At 41.7% G+C, this 22011-nt stretch overlaps 1 protein-coding gene across 2 annotated transcripts; it reads left to right on the forward strand.

The window, feature by feature from the left end:
• Positions 1-1551: 1551 nt before the first annotated feature.
• LOC485601 (caspase-14-like) lies at positions 1552-21830 on the forward strand. 2 transcript variants are annotated; one of them, XM_038570495.1, is made up of 7 exons: positions 1552-2064; positions 3523-3575; positions 4751-4900; positions 10493-10718; positions 11372-11488; positions 17590-17699; positions 19644-21830. In XM_038570495.1, the coding sequence occupies exons 1-7, from the start codon at positions 1716-1718 to the stop codon at positions 19743-19745; spliced, it is 1107 nt and encodes a 368-aa protein (XP_038426423.1). In that variant the 5' UTR covers positions 1552-1715; the 3' UTR covers positions 19746-21830. The 2 variants fall into 2 exon arrangements, with proteins under 2 accessions (XP_038426423.1, XP_038426422.1); XM_038570494.1 differs by lacking the exon at positions 19644-21830 and adding an exon at positions 18502-19022.
• Positions 21831-22011: the final 181 nt, after the last annotated feature.

Genomic DNA, 22011 nt, shown 5'->3' on the forward strand with positions numbered 1-22011 from the left:
TTCAAGCCCCACATTCAGTTTAGATGAAAGGGGATACAAAAGCAGAAGGAAATTAGATAAAATTAAGTGTCCTTATAACCTGCAGTCCATTGCCAAATGCTTGAGGCAGGCAGAGTATAATGTTACTCCAGGAAGCTCCCACCCATCTTCACGTTAATGCCTTGCTAGAGAGAAAAACAACCTTAATTTGACAATAGCAAGGCCATTAAGTTTCCAGTGATATTTAGCATATGAATATCCTTCTGGAATTCACCTTATCCATACTTCCCCTAACCCCAAAGTATTTATCAATAGCTCCTCACAATCCCAGAGCAGCAGCCACTGCTGCTCTTTCTGCCCAAGAGTCCTGTCCCCATGTTTTAATAAAGTCACCTTTTACACCAAAGACATCTCAAAAATTCTTTCTTGGCCTTTGGCTTCGGACCCCACCAATATTCCAAAACTACATCATGAAGCTTACTTAAAAATAAGATCTTAGGGATGGCTGGGTTAAACCTCCAACTCTTGGTTTGGGCTCAGGTCCTGATCTTGGGGCTGTGGGATGGGGCCATCCTGGGCTCTGTGCTCAGCCAGGAGTCTGCTGGAAAATTCTCTCCCTCTGCCCCTCACCCCCACTTGTGTCGGTGGACTCTGTCACTCTCTCAAATAATTTTAAAAAACAAAATCTTAGTGTTTTTTACAGTTGGCTTATTAGAATCAGGATGCAAACAAGGTCCTGAGGTTCCTTCACCAGATCTCCCACGGGGTAAGTAAATTTGAGTGAAACCATAATTAGAATGAGTGAATTCCCGAGGGTCTCATCAAGTTAGGGAACGGAACAGCAGGCACAACAATCACCAACCTAGATCTGCTCCCCAAGGCAAGGTCCCTCCCGTGCCCCCCAGGGTGAGTAGCTTGCTTTCCAACTTCTTGCTGACTTCAAATTCTCAATTCTCAATTTTTTTCACCATTCCGTCTCCAAAAATAGTAGCCTCTAGGTGTTATCTCAGCGTCCAAGTTCTTCCCAGTGGTTCTTCCAAGTGGGAGCCACTGGGTTAGGTGGCCGACAAAACACAGGTCTAAGGTCAGTGGTTCTCAAAGAGGCTGCATGTTGGACTCACCCAAACAGTTTTAAAACCTGCTGATGTCTGGGGTCTGCCACCCAGAAATGTGAATGTAAGCAGCCTGGGTTATGGCCTGGGCAGGAGGAGTTTAAAAAGTGACCCAGGTGTGGGCCGCCTGGGTGGCTCAGTGGGTGAGCGTCTGCCTTCCGCTCGGATCCCGATCCCGGGGTCTTGGGACCGAGGCCCGCATCCTGCTCCCCACAGGGAGCCTGCTTCTCTCTGCCTGCGTCTCTGCCTTTCTTTCGGTGGCTTTCGTGAACAAACTAATAAAAGCTTTTAAGAAATAAAAATAAAAGTTCCCCAAGTGACCCTTAGGGCGCAGCCCTGGCAGAGAAACACGGAGGAGCCCCGCGGGGCGAGAGGTCCCACCGGGCGGTCCCTAACTCGGCTGCAAGGGTTCAGCAGGAGCCGCGGGGCGGGGCGGGGGCGGGGCGGGGGCGGGGCCAGGCCAGAAACCCGGCGGGAGAGCTCGGGTCGCCGCGGCCAGCACGCTCGGCTGCGGCTGAAGCCAGCGGAAACGCCTCCGTTGTACAAAACAAAGGGAAGAAGCGGGAGGCGTGCGCGGTGTGCTGGGCGCCGACCTCGGGTGGGCTCCCGCGCCTCTGGGTAGCGATGGAGCGGAGCCCGGGGAGCGGCGGGCGCTGGGAGTGCAGCGGCCCCCCGGCGCCTCCCGAGCTCACCCCGGACGTGGCGGAGCTGCAGAGCCGCGTGCAGGAGACCCTGGAGCTGCTGTCCCCGCAGGACCTGCGCAACTTCCGCCTGCTCCTCAAGACCGTGGACGAGGAGCCGCGGGTGAGCCCCGTGAAGCTGGAGCTGGAGGGCCGCAAGAAGGCGGGGCTGGCCCGTCTGGTGGCCCAGAACTACTGCGAGCCCGCCGCGTCGCGCGTCCTCGTCAAGGTGCTGCGGCAGCTCCGCCGCGCCGACCTGCTCAGGCTCTGGCAGGGCGCCGCCGACCGCGGGGGTGAGCCCGGGCGGGGGCGGGCGGGGGCCGGGGCCGGGGCCGGGGCCGGGGCCGGGGGCGGGGGCGCGCGGCGCGGCCCGCCGGCCTCCCTCCCGGGGATTTCCCGCGCGGCTCGCGGGGGCGCGCGGCGGGAGGAGGGAGCCTGGGGGGAAGCGGTCCCGGCAGTGGCCTTCCCGAGCGCCGAATCCGAGTGAGCCGCCCAGGAGCAGCCGTCGGGATCCACCGGCACATTTGGCGGGGAGGGCCCAGAAATGGGATCGACTCAGTAGGCCCGAGATGCTTTGTTAACAGGCACCTCCGAGAGAGCATGATGTGGGAGGTCACCGTCACGTCTCCAGGGCATGTATTTATGGGGGGCAGGCAGCTCCCTCCCGCACACCATGAGACCATTTGCCATAAATCTAAGATGTGGCTTATGATCGAGACACGCAGTATGTAACAGGTTGAGGGAGGCTGGGGCGTCCCTCCTCCAGATTTAATAAACGTCCGTGCACATAATATGCGCGTGTGGGAGAGTACAGACTGAGAGGAAGCAGCAGTTATGGGAGAGCCATCAGATAGACGCTAAAATAAACTGTCGGTGACCTCTCCTATCAGCATGCTTAGGATCTGATGGAGCTTTGAGGTGTGGTACTGTTCCTGACTTTGTTTAGACTGGTAATGGATCCCAGCTGTCTGGCCCACCGGACACGGCCTGTAGGCAGAACACCGGCCGGCCTGCGGAGCTTTGACTCTCCTGTTTTTCTGCACCTGCACAGCGTGTGTGCTGGCCCTCCAGCGTAGTTATTCATGTATTACACTTTTGTTACTACCTCTTTAGACTGTGAGTCTCTTACTCTTGGCAAAGTGTTTGTGGTTTTTTTTTTTTTTTTCCCCCAGAATCATCCAGACTACACAATATTGTGGCTGTACACTTTAGGCACCCACTAAATATTTGAATTAAATACTAAGTGATGACGTTACATTTTTTAAAAAACACCTAGTCTTTTTATCTGTCCCTTGATGGAAACCTTGATCTCCTTTTCAGGAAGGACATGTGCAGCAATGTCAATCAATTAGACCTTGTCCTTTTCATCTCTGCCTTGGCTCTTTCTGCCCTTGTACCTAACTGGGGTCCAAGGGAGATCTGTTTTAAGTTTCTAGCCTCATGAGTTTGAGGAGAGTGTGTTCATAATCCAGGGAACCTGTTCTAAAATGAGATTGAAGCCTGCTGGACCTGAAAGCATAAAAGGCAACAGAATTCCTGTTAACAAGAATGACAGTGGATCTTGATTGAAAAGAAGAAAATGGGAGTTATACCATATGTTGGCAAATCGAACTCCAACAAAAAAAAATATACAAAAAAATAAAAGCTGTAATAGTGATTCTACCCCTTTGACTCTACAGAGGAGAAAACTAAGGCAGAAAAAATAATAATACTTTTTCTGTTTTATTCTCTTTTCTCAAAAATGCATTCAGGGATTCCAAGAAAGATTCTAAAGAGAAGCTATGACTGTGTGGATGGAGAACTGGTAAATATTTTTGCTCTTATATCAGCAGTACACACTGGTTAGGAAAGATGGTATTTAGCCACTTTTTCTAGCTGACATTGGAACATTTTTTGTGCGGCTCTAGTTAGCTAAAGGGGATTGTACGGTTGTCTAAAGTAGTCAGATCTCACTGCTTTCTGTTATGATGGTGAAAGATAAACATGAGCCATTGAAAACTACTGTGCCTGCATTAACCAAACAAGGTAGGCACTGCCCTTATCTCTCTTTGTAAATTGAGAAAATGAGGCACTAGAAGTTCTAGCATGACAGGCTCTATGGCCTTGGATGGCCATGTAAATCACTGGTTGCAGAGTTTGGTTTTTTGTTTTATGATGGAAATTTTCAGCAAATACCAATGAAAAATAGAAAACGAACCTTGCCGGTTTCCAGCCCAACTTACTTATGACCCCGCTTCAGCAAATTAATAACATAGGGCCAATCCTGTTTTGTCTGCTCCCCACTCCAGTAATTTTAAAGCAAATTCAGATACCCTCTCACTTTTATCTACAGATGCATGAGTATGACTCTTTGTCTTTGAGCATGACAAAGAGATTTTTCAAAACAGAACCACAATGCCATTATTCTACCTAAAAACAACTTCCGTAGTGTGTGCAAAGATGCAGTTGACATTCAGATTCAGATTTTCTTGACGTGGTCTGTCTTTCGCAGGTGATTTGTTTAAATCAGGATTCTGATTCATACAATACAGTTGATTGCTTTGTGTCTTAAGACTCTTAGGCTACTTCCTACTTCTTTAAACTTTTTTCTTATTGTTTACTTGTTGAACAAACTAGGTTGTCTGTAGAATGTCCCATATTTTGGATTTTGATGACTACAGCCCTATGTTGTCATTGACTATATTCCACTCTCTGCCATGTTTCCTTAAACTGATAGTTATATGTATACATAGGAATTTAAAACTGAGATTGACCTATTAGTCCTAGTGTAAGGAAGATATTTGAAAGAAGTATAAATCCAGTCATGCCTCCCCCAACCCTCCTTCCATAGCTAATAAGAAAGTCAGGCAGTATTGCACCCCTGATCCAAACCGGGAAACCTCACCATTGATTCTAGAAGAAACTCATTATTTCCTATCTGTGACATATTTAGATTTGTGAATTTGGTTTGGTTTAAATGTTGGCTTTCCTGAAAAATAGGACCGTTATGACCTGAGTGGCAGTCGGAAGGCTTTCCTCATGTGTGTGGAGAAGAGCAGACCAGGGGCTCACCGGGACATCGAGCTAATGAAGGAATGGCTTGGCCAGTGCCAGTTTGAACATACAGCGTGCATCGATCCGAACAAGATGGTAAAATTAAAAACAAAAATGAAAAATTGTGACTTGGATCTTAAAATTTTCCTTTCTTTTTTAGAAATTGGATTTTGGGATGCCTGGGTGGCTCAGCGGTTTAGCGCCGCCTTCAGCCCAGGGCCTGATCCTAGAGACCCGGGATCGAGTCCCACATCGCGCTCCCTGCATGGAGCCTGCTTCTCCCACTGCCTGTGTCTCTGCCTCTTTCTCTTTCTCTCTCTCTCTCTCATGAATAAATAAATAAAATCTTAAAAAAAATAAAAATAAAAATAAAAATTGGATTTTGAGGGGGGCACCTGGTTGGCTTAGTCAATTGAGTGTCTGACTCTTGCTTTCAGCTCAGGTCATGATCTCAGGATCAAGCCCCATGTCTGGCTCTGAGCTCAGTGGGGAGTTGACCTCTTTAAAGAAGAAATTTTTTTAATAAATTAAGTTTTTATTGGTGTTCAATTTACCAACATACAGAATAACACCCAGTGCTCATCCCGTCAAGTGCCCCCCTCAGTGCCTGTCACCCATTCACCCCCCACCCCCCGCCCTCCTCCCCTTCCACCACCCCTAGTTCGTTTCCCAGAGTTAGGAGTCTTTATGTTCTGTCTCCCTTTCTGATATTTCCCACAGATTTCTTCTCCCTTCCCTTATATTCCCTTTCACTATTATTTATATTCCCCAAATGAATGAGAACATACACTGTTTATCCTCCGATTGACAAACATAATAATTGACAAACATTATGCTCAGCATAATACCCTCCATTTCCATCCACGTTGAAGCAAATGGTGGGTATTTGTCGTTTCTAATGGCTGAGGAATATTCCATTGTATACATAGACCACATCTTCTTTATCCATTCATAAAAAATTTTTAAAAACCTTTTAAAGGACAGCCCTGGTGGCTCAGCGATTTAGCGCCACCTTCAGCCCAGGGTGTGATCCTGAAGATCGAGTCCCAGGTCGGGCTCCCTGCATGGAGCCTGCTTCTCCCTCTGCCTATGTCTCTGCGCCTCTCTCTCTCTCTCTCTCTCTCCCCCCCTCCCCCTGTCTCAGGAGTAAATAAAGTCTTAAAAAATAAAAAATAAAAATAAATAAATACCTTTAAAAAAAAGATTGGGTTTTGGGGCACCTGGGTGGCTCAGTAAGTTGAGTATCCTGGCTCTTGAGTTCAGCTCAGGTCATGATCTCAGGATCCTGGGATCCAGCCCCGGGTATGCACTCAGTTGGGAGTCTGCTTTAGGATTTTTTTCCCCTCTTTCTCTGTCCCCACCCCTGCTGGTGCTTGCTCACTCTCTCAAAAGTAAATAAAGAAATCTTTAAAAAAATAAAATAAAAATTAGATTTTAATACCTGGTAAGAACCGGGACTACTGAGCAATCCCATGCGTGTCCTGATAAAATTTTTGATGCTTTTGTAATCTTAAGTGTGTGATACCTTACTTCCCCTTCTAGTCAAGCAGGGGCCTCTTGGCTCCAGTCTTGGCTAAGGCTCTGCAGTTGAAGAGGGAAGGGGACCCAAGAAGGTGTCCTAAGCAAGATGAGCAAGGAGGCCCAAGGACAAGGTGTGAATGTGGAGTAGGCAAGCTCCAGAGCATTTGGGAGCAGGAAAGACCAAAGAAACCCCTTTGAGAGATCACCAGGAGGCAGGCCAGAGGGATTCCAGTTCTTGTGGGATTCATTTAAAACCTGAAAGAGGTGTAAAGAGGGAGCTAAAAGTCATGAGCAGAATTGCATTTTGGATTAACTAGATGATGCTGAAAAAATAAGATGGAAGAGTGGTGGTGGGAACTCTATTTGACCTCTCTGACTCTAGCTGAGTCAGGACCTACACCTGCCTTAATTTAAGGATTATAACATAAGAAGACCCTTCCTGGATATAAATAAATGTCAAGGAAGAGTGCAGTAGGGGCTGTGTGTGCCACATAGACCGTCTGAGCTGGAATTCTGTCTCTTCTGAGTTGTTACCTTAAATCTGATACTCAAACTGGTGAATTTTCCCTCCTCATTTGGCCATGTGTGGAGACACTTCTGGTTGTCACAACTGGAGTGTACTACTGGCATCTAGTGGGTGTTTGCAATGCCCAGAACAGCCCCTACAGCAAAGGATTTTCTGGCCTCAAGTGTCCATAGTGCAATAGTTTTAGCAACCCTGCCTAAAAAGGATTGACTACTTTCCTTCCTCTTCCTGAAATGGGGTTGATGTGAGTGACTTATCTTGGGGGGCTGTGGTGATAATGAATGAGCTTCTGTGTGTCAAAATTCCCAGAATACGAGCTGGCTTATAGCAAAAGCCCAGTAAGCTTAGATTTTATTTTTGTTTCAAAGGTAAAAACACTCTCACTTTCCCAAGGATTGTACTAGAATCACTTACGTATTGTCTGGCTTTTTATCTGGTGCCTTCCATTTGAATGGTAGATACTGCCAAAGTTACTTTTATTTATTCTTTTAAGGATCTTCAGTAGTGCTTTTCTTGCATCCCAGCAATGTTTATTTATAAATGTTTAGCACTGTTACTGGCAAAAGTATTTCATTGTTTTGGGTTTCATTTTCTAGATTATTAGTTTAGTTAAACATCCTTTGGCCATTTTTTTCCTTCTGCAAATTATCTGTCCTGTCTCCTTTGCCTTTTTTGTACTGGGTGGTCTTTTTCCTATTCTTACAGTTATTTCCTGGACATTATTCATTTATAAAATGTAGTGCAAATACTTTTCTCTTACTCTATTACTTGTCTTTTGATTCTTTTTGTTCTCTTAAGTTGTATGGAAGTCTTTAAAAATTTTTTTTGAGTAAACTTGTTAATCTCTCTTGGCAGGTTCTTGACTTTTGTGTCTTGATTAAATCCCATGCCTTCCCAACTTAAAAAATTTAATTTTTCTGTATTATTTGTATTTAAAAGTTTTAAGGTTTCCGGGACACCTGAGTGGCTCAGTGATTGAGCATCTGCCTTGGGCTCAGGGCGTGATCCCAGGGTCCTGAGATCAAATCCTGCATCAGGCTCCCTGCTCAGTAGCGAGTCTGCTTCTCCCTCTGCCTATGTCTCTGCTTCTCTCTCTGTGTCTCTCAGGAATAAATAAATAAAATCCTAAAACAAAAAAAAAGTTTAAGGCTTCTTTTCTATTCTCTGGAATCTTGTTTTTGGAACAGTGTGAGATAGGAGGTCCCATCTTATGTCCAGATGGATAGTCAGTTGTCTCAACATTTACTGAATGTTGAAGTCATATTTATCTTTCCCCCACATATTTGAATCTCCACCTTTATCATGAAACAAATTCCTATATGTAATCTGATTGGTTTCAGGAATCTAAAATATTTTGTTCCTATATTTGTTTATATTTCTGCCAGTATATCACTGTTTTCATTCACCATGATTTTTCTAGGATATTTTGATGTCTGATAGAACCTATTCCTCTCCATTTTTTTTACTTCTGAATGTTCTTGACTCTTCTTCAATGTCATCTGTTCTCTGTGAGCTTGGGAATAATCTGGTTAAGGTCCACCGAAATCCTTTGGGAGTTTGATTGCCATGACACTGAATTGAGATTCATTTGGTATGAATTGGCAAATTAATAGTATTAACAGAACCATTGGGCATGTCATGGTGTATGTTGCCTCTTCCCTGAAGCTTTCTTTATCCTTTTCTTCATTTAGGTAGTATGTATTTCTTCAGTTTATTCCTAGGTATAGTCCTAGTTTGGGTGTGACCATGAATGGAACCCTCTTTTTCCATTATGTAGTTTAAATGATTGTTGCCAGGTAACTGGGAGGGGTGTTTTATCTTTGTGAGTTAACCTTGTGTCCAGTCAGCTCACTGGTTGCTAGTTCCAATAGTTAGTTGGTTGATTATTTTATATTTCTAGATAATCATGGTATCTCTAAGTAATGAGTTTTGGCTCCTTGTTTCCTGTATTTAGACTTCATTTTTTAAAAAATGTTTATTTAAATTCAGTTTAACATATACTGTGTTATTAGTTTAAGAGGCACAATTTAGTGATTCATCAGTTGCATATAACACCCACTGCTCATTATATATATCACATGCCCATCACCCAGTTATCCCATCCCCCCACCATCTCCCCTCCAGCAATCCTGTTTGTTTCCTACAGTTGAATGTCTTAGTTTGCTTCCTTCTCTATTTTTATCTTATTTTATCTCATTTTTTAAAGATTTTATTTATTTATTCATGAGAGAGAGAGAGAGAGGCAGAGGCTCAGGCAGAGGGAGAACCAAGCTCCCTGCGAGGAGCCGGATGCGGAACTCAATCCCAGAGTCCCGTGAGCCGAAGGCAGATGCTCAACTACTGAGCCACCGAGGTGCCCCTATCTTATTTTTCCTTCCCTTCCCCTATGCTTATCTGTTCTGTTTCCTATTTTTTTGTAAAGATTTTATTTATTTATTCATGAGAGACAGAGAGAGAGGCAGAGACATAGGCAGGAGGAGAAGCAGGCTCCATGCAGGGAGCCCCACGCGGGACTCGATCCCAAGTCTCCAGGATCACACCCTGGGCAGAAGATGGCACTAAGCCACTGAGCCACCTGGGCTTCCCTCTTTTGTTTCTTAAATTCCACGTAGGAGTGAAATCATATGGTATTTGTCTTTCTCTGACTGACTTATTTCACTTAGCATAATACTCTCTAGCTCCATTTACTTGGTTGCAAATGGCAAGATTCCATTCATTCTTTTTGATGACTGAGTAATGTTCCTCTGTGTGTGTGTGTGTGTGTGTGTGTACACACCACATCTTCTTTATTCATCTGTTGATAGACATCTAGGCTCTTTCCATAGTTTGGCTATTGTGGACATTGCTGTTATAAATATTGGGGTGCATGTGCCCCTTTGAATCACTATTTTGTATCCTTTGGATAAATACCAAGTAGTGCAATTGCTGGGTCATAGTGTAGTTCTATTTTTAACTTTTTGAGGAACCTCTCTACTGTTTGCCACAGTGGCTGCACTAGTTTGCATTCCCACCAACAGCATAAGAGGGTTCCTCTTTCTTCACATCCTTGCCAACATCTGTTTCCTAAGTTGTTCATTTTAGCCATTCTGACTAGTCATGAGGTAGACTTTATTTAACTTTTAATTTTATTGAAGTGACTAGGATCTTGACTGAGGGGCATGGGAGCAGCAATAGTAGGCATTCCTGCCTTGCTTCTCTAGGGGGCTTGATCCTGGTGACATCTCATAGATGCTGGCATGGAAATATTATTGGTAGACACTTCCATTCTCTTCCATTTCTAGCTTATTGATGGCATTAGTTGTAGAGAATAATAATTTCTATATGTTAAAATAAGTTAACGATATAAAATTTATATACATTAGCCCTTTGGGGGATTACCATTCTATTGTATTTTGTGGTAGATAATCAAAAATGACCTAATTCTGTCAAAGAAGAACCAGTGGCACAGGAAGAATTCTGAGAGCAACCAACAGGGAAGTGACAGGTTAAAGAACTGATATTTACCTCATACTAACCCTGTTCGAGACATTCTTTTCATATTTGTCATGTCCTCAGACTGCCTAGGAAAGGGGCCGTCTCTAGCAATTTTTTTTTTTTTTTTTTTACCTTCAGTTCTTTTGAATATGTTATCCTATTTTCAGGAGTTACTCAGGAAAATAACATTATTTCGTGATGGACTCAATGAAATTAAAGGTGATGTTGGCTGTTGCCTCATTACCCTTATGTCCCATGGGGAGAATGGCTTTATTAAAATGGAAGATGGTGAAAAAGTCAACCTGCAGGACATTTTTGAAATGTTTAATAATAAAAATTGTCCAGCACTTCAGGAGAAACCGAAGATCTTTATCATCCAGGCCTGTAGAGGAGGTAAGTGGAGACTTCTTTCTAATAGCCATGTTTCGGGGATGCCTGAGTGGCTCAGGAGGTTGAGCATCTGCCTTTGGCTCAGGGTGTGATCCGGGGGTCCTGGGATTGAGTTCCCCATCGGGCTCCCTGAGAGGAGCCTGCTTCTCCCTCTGCCTAGGTCTCTGCATCTCTCTGTGTTTCTCATGAATAAATAAATAATAAATAAATAAATAAAAATCTTAAAAAAATAATAGTCATGTTTCTAGGAAATTTTCATATGGATGATTGAGAAAAGAAGTTAAAAATATTTACTTGTTTGTTTTTTAAAATCAGAGGCCCCTCAGCTGATGTGGCTTTAGTTGCATGGTATCCTGGAGATTTTGGACTGGGAGAAGGGCTAGAAGAGGAATTGAGCTGGGATAGAATGGTTAGCTAAGGCTGAGGTGGGCCTTGTGTCATGAGGTAGGCCAGGGAGGCTCACAACTGAGAAAGATGTGTGCAATTCTCAATGTCCGTGGGATGGCAGGTGGCCTGTGGGGCTGACATCCAACTTTTGTAGCTTCTTCAGATATTTCTCTCTTGTGGAGATACAAGTTTTGTTGGAACTTTGAGTAAGGGTTCTTAGTGTCTGTGGTATATTCCTGTAGTATGTATTTTTGTTCTTCAAAACACAGAGAGAAGAGACAGCGGTGTTGAGACTGATGATGAACCCATGGAGTCTGATGATGTATCTGAGAAGAGGAGGCTGCCCACATTCAGTGATTATTTCATCATCTATCCCACCCAGGCAGGTGAGTTGTGAGGTGTGAGGGTATATGACAGTGACACACACCTTCCAGAAGTTTTGGGTCATTCGTAACTTTCGTGTTGTTTTGTTTTTGTTTTTGTTTTTTAGATTATCAGTGCTTTAGAAATTGACATATATAAGGAGATTTTTTATTAACTCACCATCTCTCTTTACAGATGTTCTCACTTTAGAGAGGGCAGGTTGACATCTTATTGTTAGTTTCTTACAGGAAGACACAAACCTCTGAGCAAAGTATCACGTGGTAAATAAGATCATTGGCTTTCATATGAAAAAGATCTTGTCCCAAAAGCTAGTTCTGCCACTTGCTGTATTTGAGACCTTCAGCATTTTTAAATTTCTAGATATGTCCATTTCTTCATGTAAAACAGGAATGATGGAATTTACTTATATCAGGATGTTCTATAAATTGAATTATATAACCACAGATGTGCTTATCATAATAACTGGCATAATAAAAAAAAGTAATTAGGTTCTATTATTACTAATACATTATGCTAATAAGATTATTATCATCATTACTAATAGTGTTATTAATAGTAAAAGCCCAAAAGAATCTTGTGGTAGACTTGATTCATTTGTAGGAGAGGTAGAATTGAGAGGTCAAAGACATTTCTTTAGCTTTTTTTTTTTTTTTTTTAAGTAATCTCTTCACCCAACATGGGGCTTGAACTCACAAACCAGGCATCAGGAGTTCGCACGCTCCACCAACTAAGCCAGCCAGCCAGGTGCTCCCCTTTAGCTGTTTTTATCCTGACCTCTTTCAAAGAGGATAAAGGCAGTTTGCAAAAATACATATGGAATTCAAGATAAAATGTTAGTGAAAAAATGTAAGCAAAGGAGAATAGGGCAACAACTTAAAATTAAACATACTTCGTGGTAAGATGTGAAGAATACTATCCCAATTCAAGTGAGATGTAAGATTTCACTCCTTGGTTATTTATCCAAGAGTGGTGAAAGCACATGCTCTCCCAGAGACTGGCACACAGATGTTCTTAGCATCTTTATTTGAGGTAGTCAAAGACTAGAAACAACCCAAATGACCATCAACAGGTGAATGAATAAACAAATTGTGGTGTGCCATCCATGGAATACTACTCAACAATAAAAAGAAATGAGTTCCTTATATAAGCTAACCACAGAATTATTATGGAGCACTTAAGGGTCAAGGTGAGGAACTTAATGTTCCAGTTTTATTGAATGAATGGATTTTATCACTGTGTGCTGGACTATGTATGTTTAAGGTCTAGAGATTCAGTATTATTATTATTATTTTTTTTTTTTTGAGATTCAGTATTGAACAGAAGAACTAAGAATCTCTGCCTACATGGAATTTACGTGCTAGTGGAGACAGACAATAAACACATAAACCATATATTGTGCTACTTTATGATCCCATTTATATAAAGTTCTAAAATAGGCAAAACTAATCTGCAGTATTGGAAATCAGGATACTGTTTGCCCTCGGGGATGCAGTGTTTGGGGTGGTCATGACCAGCACGTGCAAGAAGAGGACTTCTAGATGCTGGCACCAACTTGTTTCTTGAGGAGAGCACTGGTTAAAGGGTGTGTTCATTTTATGAAAATTTATTGACCTATTATATACCTCATGCACACTTTTCTGTGTGATGGTTACCTTTCAGTGAAATGTTTACTAAAAATAAAATATGTTAAAAAAAAATAAAAAAATAAAAAAATAAAAAAATAAAAATAAAATATGTTGCATGGTGACCAGTGCTATGGAGAAAGATAATGCAGGGACAAGGGATACAGGGAGTGTCCCAGGGCAGGAGTAGAGATTGCAGTTTTAAAAAAAAAAAGAGATGGGGCAGCCCCGGTGGCACAGCGGTTTGGCACCACCTGCAGCCCGGTGTGTTATCCTGGAGAACTGGGATCGAGTCCCACGTCGGGCTCCCTGCATGAAGCCTGCTTCTCCCTCTGCCTGTGTCTCTGCCTCTCTCTCTCTCTCTCTCTCTCTGTGTGTCTCTATGAATAAATAAAATCTTTAAAAAATAAAAATAAAAATGAAAAAAAGAGATGTATATGGGATGCCTGGGTGGCTGAGCGGTTGAGCATAGGCTCAGGGCATGATCCCAGGTCAGGGGATTGAGTCACACATCGGGCTCCCTGTGAGGAGCCTGCTTCTCCATCTTCCTATGTTTCTGCCTCTCTGTGTGTCTCTCATGAATAAATAAATGAATAAATCTTTAAAAAAATTTCAAAAGAGATGTATAGAGATGTCCCCACTGAAAATCTGATTGTTGTGTAGATACTTGGGGGACATGAGAGAGTGACTACAGATATTTGAGAGAATTTGTGTTGTAAGATAGGAATACTTAGTATATAGCAGTAACAAGAACTCTGTATATGGGCAAATAGGCCACAGGCTGGAAGAGAGAACCTAGAGGCAAAACCAAATATGTAGGGAAACTAGACAGGTGACAAAGCAAAGCAGTCATTGCTAATCAGTGTGGAACGAATGGCTGTTCAATAAATAGTGCTGGGAGAACCAGTTTCTTCATGGGAGAAAAATAAAAATTTATTTTCAGATTTCTTGGCCAGGTTTCATTGCATGAAATGTCCAATCTATGGTAGTGCTCCTTTTATCTGATATTTGTGGCTTCCCTCTTTTATCAGTCTTGCCAGTCGTGTATTTATTTAATCAAGAACCTATTTTTAGTTTTGTTAATCTCCTCTGATATCTGTTTTTGATTTCATTAATTTTGACTCTTGTTTCCATTTTTCTTCATTTTGGTGGTATTTATTCTACTCTTCTTTTCCCAACTATTTCATTTAGGTACTTGGCTCATAATTTTCTATCTTTTTAAAAATATAAGCATTTCTATTTTTTAATTTTTTAAAAAAGATTGTGTTTATTTGAGAGAGAGAACACAAGCAAGGGGAAGGGGCAAAGGGAGAGGGAGAAGCAGACTCCCCCACAACCCAGAGCAGGAAGGCCTGATGCAGGACTCCATCTCAGGACCCTGGGATCATGACCTGAGCCAAAGGCAGATGCTTAACCAATTGAGCCACCCAGGTGCCCCTCCTGGTCCTAAATAATTTTTCCTTTGACCTTGTTTGGTAAATCAGTGGAAATTGACTAGCTTTCAGCCAAAGTCTAAAGTTCTCCAATGTCACTTATCAGACTCCGTTTTTTGTGGCCTAGAATCTGTCTTGAGGACTGAACCCATGGCCGTGGACTTAGGATCGCTGATTATTTTCAAAGCAATGAGAACTTTATAATCTTTCATTTGATAAGATACCTGGCAGCTACTCTGATTTTCGTTTTACTGACTGGCACATGATTCTTCAAAGAGCTTGAGACTATGTTAGGTTAGAGGTTTTCAAGTGTTATTTGCCATAACCCACAAGAAGATTGTGTTTCATCAAATCTAATGCCTTGATTGTAAGACATACCATTATTTTGTATCCTCAAGAAGCTACCAGTTGATCTATGACACAGAAGATATTATAGAGCACATCCAGATTTCAGAGATGCTAAAGTGGAAAAAAAAAACCTTTGATCTTAGAATTGATAAAATACATAATTCATTGTAGTTTGTCATATATATTTATGTAAAAATATAAATATATGTGTAACACACTAGTTTTATAAATCATAGCTGCCCTTGCTACCATTGAGCCACTTTAATATTTTCTGGTATAGCCTGCTTTATCCCATTATAAAAAAATGCAGCTTAAGGGACTCCTGGGTGGGCTCAGCAGGTGAGCGTCTGCCTTCAGCTCAGGTCATAATCTTGGGGTCCTAGGATCGAGTTCCGCATTGGGCTCCCTACAGGGAGCCTGCTTTTCCCTCTGCCTGTGTCTCTGCCTTTCTCTCTGTGTCTCTCATGAATAAATAAAATCTTAAAAAAAATAGTGCAGCTTTAATCCACTAAATTGATTTATTGGCTGATTATTGGGCCACAACCTGCAATTTGAAGAACACTGGACAGAATGGTTCACCAAGCTTTGTGAAGAGGGGTTTCTGACTGTGATTTACTCTAAGAGGGACAATACTGAAATTCCTGTATAGTTCCCACACTGAACAGATATGTTCTGTGAATTTGTTTACAACTTCATAGAGATAAAACCGAAGTATGAGCTGTACATGTTCCATGTATGCCATTTGAATACATGTAAGTATACATTCATGACACTATCACCATGATAGAAACAAATGCTTCTATCACCCCAAAAAGTTTCCCCATGTTGTGATCTACCCTTGCCTCCATCCCCATCCCTATGCAACCACAGTTGCACTTTCTGTTGCCACAGATTAGATTACATTTTCTGGGATTCTCTATAACTAGAATTATATAGTATGTATATACTTTTAGTTTTGTTAATCCCCTCAGATATCTGATATACTTTTTAGTATGTATTACTTATATATACTTTCTTGCCTGCCTCCCTGTCTTTTTCCACTCAACATAATAGTTTTGTGATTCGTCCATGTTTTGTGTATCAGTAGTTCATTTCCTTTTATTTCTGAGGAGTATTCAGTTGTGTAAATATAACACAAAGTGAACACAATGTGTTGAGCCATTCACTTGTTTTTGAACATTTGAGTTGTTTCTAGTTTTTGGTTATTACCAACAAAGCTCCTGTGAACACACATGTGTAAGTCTTTGGGCATATGTTTTTGTTTTCCTTGAGTACATACTAAGAAGCAGAATGTTTGATTCATATAGTAGGTATATGTTTGACTTTTAAAGAAACTGCCAAATTGAAAATTCTTTTTCAAAATGATTGCATCATTTACATTCCCGCAAACAGTATATGAGAGTTCTAGTTGCTCCACATCTTTGTTATCAGTTGATTTGACCTGTTTTAAAACTTTCAGAAAGTCTGAGGGGTGTGTAATAGTATCGACATGTGGGTTTAATTTGCATTTCTTGAAGAATTAATGATTATCTTTTCCTGTACATATTGGCCATTCATATATCTTCTTTTGCTAAATGTCTGTTCATATCTTTTACCTAATTTTTTATTGGGTTGTTTGTTTCCTTGTTGATTTGTAAGATTTATTTATGTATTCTGGATACATGTAATTTGGAATGTATTACAGATGTTTTCTCCCAATCTGTGGCTTGTTTTTCAATTTCTTAGTAACATTTTCAAAATATAAAAGTTTTTGGGTGCCTGAGTAGCTCAGTCAGTTAAGCATCTGCCTTCGTCTCAGGTCATGATCCTGGGGTCCTGGGATTGAGTCTCATATCAGGCTTCTGACTCAGTGGGGAGCCTACTTCTCCCTCTCCGTCTACCCCCCCCCCCCGTTTGTGCTTTCTCTCATTCGTTCACTCTCTCTCTCAAATGAACAAATAAAATCTTAAAAAAAAAAAGTTTTAAATTCTGATGAAGTCCAACTTATCAGCTTTTTCTTTTATAGTTTATGTTCTTTGTGTTCTAAGAAACCTCTGCCTATGTTGAAGTTGGAGAGATATCCCCATGTTTTTTCTGTTTCAACCTGGATTTATTATCAAAGTGTACAGTTTTGATATCCCCATCAAATTTCTACACTAAACAGACATGTTTGGCGTTCTGTTTTTTTTTTTTTTTTGGCGTTTTTTTAAAAATCTAATTGATAATAAAAATAATTTCACTAATTAAACTTTTGAGGACCCTAAAATGAATCTATGGGTATATTTTGGGGGAATTTAGCTTAAAATCCTATAGCAAAAGCCAGAAATTAAAGAAAAAAAATAGGGAAGGGATAAATGAAGTAAATATGGCAAAATGATGATAACTGTTGAATCGGGGGGATGATTATATGGGAGTTTGTTAAACTTTGCTTTCTACTTTTGTGTATATTTGAAGTTTTATTTGGAAAATTCATATAAGAGAATTGCCCTCTTGAGGGGTTAGTTTGACCATGCTGCTGGTCACAGTAGTCCCCTGAGACACTCAGGTACTTCCTCTTTTTTGTGTCTATGTCTCTTACGGCCCCAGATACTCTTATTAATGCAAGAATGCTTTTTTGTTCTCAGCTTAAAGCCATTTTCCAGGCTTAAATGTGAGTAAAAGACCATGTTTGGTGTGAAGAGAGGAGTAAAATGGAAAAAACGTCTTGTGTTTGTATTGTAGATCACGTTGCTCTACGGCACCCTCGCACTGGCTCCGTGATGATTGAAGCAATGTCCGAAGTCTTTAAACAGTACGGAAATAAGTGGCACATCGCTGACTTTTTCACCAGAGTAAGTAAATTCCAAGGGAACAGGTGCTCCTTTCATGCTGATGGTAATGCACTTGATGAGAGCATTTTCAGGCAAAGGTTGACTTTAGCCATGGAAATATGAGAGATACTGAAAAGTTGCCTGGAATGATGGGCTGATCATAAGTTTTGATGACTGTGGCATTCAGATAACATGGTTGAGCCAGCTGATGAGGGAAATTGATCGTGACATTTTCTGGTCATTGGTAATCTGAGTGCGTTGGATAGGAGGTGAGCATCAAAGTTCTTGCCTGACTTGGCTTCCCGAGAGAGGAGAACCTTGGGACTTTAAGGATGGACTCTAGCTCACATTTGTCTTCCCAGTTGGTAGCCCATAGTAAACAATCATTGAATGAATGCGTGCCCATAGTTACAGTAGATTTATACATGAACCATAGTTTGGAGAATTGCCCGGTTATTGTAGTTTATCATATCAAGATTAAAGGGTAATTTTCTTCTCAATATGAGAGTTTTATACCAAAAGAAAGATAATTAGAAAAAATTGCAGAAGGGGTACCTGGGTGGCTCAGTGGTTGAGTGTCTGCCTTCGGCTCAGGTTGTGATCCTGGGATCCTGGGATTGAGTCCTGCATCAAGCTCCTTGCAGGGAGCCTGCTTTTCCCTCTGCCTATGTTTCTGCTTCTCTCTCTGTGTCTCCCAGGAATAAATAAATAAAATCTTAAAAAAAAAAAAAAAGAAAAGATTGCAGAAGAGTACAGTAAGAGTGATACTAAAGTCTATTGCATGGCTCACTCCAGAGCAATTACTATTTTCTGCACTTCACAGAGTAATCCATTAAAGCCTTCCAACACCCCTCAAGTAGCTACTGGGATTCGCATCCACCGTGACACATGGGGGCTAGTCAGTGGCTCAGCTGGCATTCCAGCCTGGGCGGAGTGCTTCTGGAGTTCATGCCCTAATCAAAATTATGTATTAATTACTTCACACCTCCCCAAGGTATAGTAACTACTTTTGTTTCTTTAGAATAGATTTATTGTTAATACTTTACATATGATGCTTAATAGCTTTTAAAACTCCATTTCACCTCATAGGAGCTTGGGGGGAAATATTAAAGGGAGGGGCCATGGATAGTTTTGATGCTTATTTCAACCATATTCCCAAATATCTTATATTGTTCAATTTCTCTAAGAACATAGTTTCTGGTCAGCTCAGGAATATGTCATAATAAAGACAGATTTAACCAGCTCTGAATAGAAATCCATTTTAACTGATGCTAACTGAAAAAACTGTTCATTAAGCCTTTACTCAACACCCTTCATTTTTATTTACATATATGTATTTTACATATTTATTTTTGTTTTTCAATTTTTTTTTTTATTTTTTTAAAGATAAATAGTGCAGGGTAGGGGCAGAGGGAGGTTAGACTCCTCACTGAGGTGAGACTCGATCCCAGGACCCTTAGATCATGACCTGAGCCAAAACCAAGAATACACTTAACCTACTGAGCCACCCAGGCACCCAGCCATTCATTTTTAAAGCACTTTCTGAGTAGACACTGGCCAAAACAACAACAAAAAAAATCCAAAAATGTGCATGATGAAGCTACATACAGCTTAGGTAGCAGATGGTAGATGTACTTACGACCCACCCTGGGATTGTAGAGTTGTGGGATGGTTTGGACATAGCGTAATCCAACCCTTTCATTTTACCGTGAGTCACCAAGACTCAGAAAGGGTTAATGCCTTGCCTACTATTACCCATGGGCAGGTTGAGACCAAACCCAGGTCTGTGGACCCAAAGCTAGTGCTCTTCGCATCCAGAGTGCTACCTTCCAAGCACTTGGTGGGACGTGCTCATCTGAATGCCGTCTGCATCACTTTCGGGAATGCACAGAATTTCACTATGTGGAGTTTACTAAAAGGCTTTTTGCTCAGGGCTCTTGGACAGTTTGTGCTTTAATCTTTCAGGTGAATAACAGAGTGGTGCACACTGAGTTTCATCTGCACGAGGAACCAATTAAAGTATCACTTGTCATGGAATCAACTTTAACTAAATCCGTGTACTTTTGACAGCGGGAAGATGAAAAACTGAGGACTGTTTTGTAGCCAACTTTGTAAATAGCGGGGAGTATTTGTAGCATAGAACGAATGGTTATCATTTTGCGTTATTACTGTCACTGGCTGTATTTCTCCAATTTGTTTTGTCTACATACGGTATTTCTCCAAGACTGGACCGGGCTTATTTGACACTTGTAAATAATTTGGCTTCTTTGAAAAGAGAACTGTTTTTTGAAAATGATTTTTCCTGAACTGTTATCAAAACATGGGAGTCCAGCTCTATGCGTGGACCATTTTTATCGTGTGCTTCTCTTCTTGATTACACCCCATCATCTTCCACTTTGGTGCTGGTGTCCTCGTTTCCTTGGCTCAGTCTTCATGTAGTCTTACCTGTGTTTCACCTGATTTCCCCCATATTGTTGTCTGTGGCCAAACTCGTCTCTGTTTTGACTCTATAAGCCATTCCTGAGTCTTATCTGGATGTCTTCGTTTGCACTTTATGCCCTTGATGCCTCATTGTTCACCTTCGCCTCATTCCCCAGCTTCTCCTGTGCCATTGTAGTACCTTGAAGAGATACCTGCAGAGTTTGGCTGAAGCATCCCTTGTGCAGGAAAGCTTTTGTAACCCCTCATGCTAGGTCAGCCCTTTCTACATGCCCACAGACCCCATGACTTAGCAGTTAGCACCACTGAACTTATTAAATGACCAAGTATTGGCTGTTGATCTCTTTCTCCGGTTCAGTCAAGCTCCAAGAGGCAGGGGCCACTCGTCTCATTCATTGTTGTGTCTCAGCTACCCCCGCCCATGCCTTAAGACATAGAGAAGCACTGTGATGCATGTTTATTGAATAATTTGTCTCTGTCTTTCCATTATTTTGTTCATTCCTCAGACCTTGCCTCATTACCTCTGTGCATCTAGCCACCTTCTAGTCATCCCCACCAGGTTGGATGTCCTGTGGCCACTTTAACTGAACAAGTTGGAAATCAACCTGTTACCCTTAAATCTCTCCATAAAACTCATCCCATTATTGATAATCTTTGACTCTCCACTGCCTGCAGAATATATGCCAGTTCCCCTAAGAGAATATTCCAAGTCCTTCTCTGTCGGGCCTTAAACTATACTACTTGTTTTGGGGGTTTATTTTTGTTGTTGTTTTAAAGATTTTATTCACTTATTCATGAGAGAGAGAGAGAGAGAGAGAGAGAGGCAGAGACATAGGCAGAGGGAGAAGCGGGCTCCCGGTGGGGAGCCCAATGTGAGACTCAATCCCAGGACCTCTGGATCACAACCTGAGCTGAAAGGAGATGCTCAGCCGCTGAGCCACCCAGGTGTCCCAACCTATACTACTAGTATACTACCCACTTGTCCTGGGTCTTGACCACACCAGATGATTTGCTCTCCCCTCAAAAGTCCCCTCTCCCAGAATCAGGCTTATAGATTACTGAATGTTGAATGAATGCTTTTGGCTATTTTATCACAGTTCATTCTCTCCTTTCCCTCTGAAATGCCCTTTGTTTTCATTATGTTCTTCCTCTATACCATACATTCCTTAGGGTGCAAGTTGGGTCCCATCCCACTAGAAGGAAAACCTGCATATAGGCCAGTGTTTCTAGAGTAAGAAACTCCAGACTGAGCATGAGTTTTCATTGCAATCGTGTTCTAACTTTCTGTGTAACTTTGGACCATATTACGCCCGGTTTCCACATCATAAAAGGAGACTTGGCTCGGCTGAGAACTCATTCCACTGGACTTCAATGAACTTTGGCTTCTTAATAAACTGTGAATATTCTGCAGGTGTGGCTATTCCTGAACTTAGAGGTTCAAGCTGGCAGTTGCCTGACATGGTTGGGCCTGTATGAGGATACAAGTGTTTGGTGAAAATGCTCTGAAGATTGAGGGTCACAGTGACTGAAGCAACCCAGAATCTCAGGCCAGTCTCCATTTCAGGGACAATTGTGTCTTTTTTAGTTAATGTGACTTCTCAAGTATATATGTATGTGATTTAATTTTTAAACCTGTTGATTTTGTATTTGATGTGTAACTTCACTTTTTTTATATAAAGCATTAAAATGTCACCTTGGTTCATAAAATATGAATATCAGGTGAGCCTTCTCTGTTCATTTGCATACTGTGTGATCCTAGGATTCCTGGCACAGGGGCTCATCTCAGGGGGACAGCAGCAGCTGAAATAGACAATAGCTCTTATTTCCTGGGAGAGGTTAAGTGACTTGTTCAGAGTCACAGCATGTAATGAAGCTAGGAATCCAATGTATGAAC

This window comes from Canis lupus, chromosome 23 (genome assembly GCF_011100685.1).
Source record: "Canis lupus familiaris isolate Mischka breed German Shepherd chromosome 23, alternate assembly UU_Cfam_GSD_1.0, whole genome shotgun sequence".
Lineage (NCBI taxonomy): Eukaryota > Metazoa > Chordata > Mammalia > Carnivora > Canidae > Canis > Canis lupus.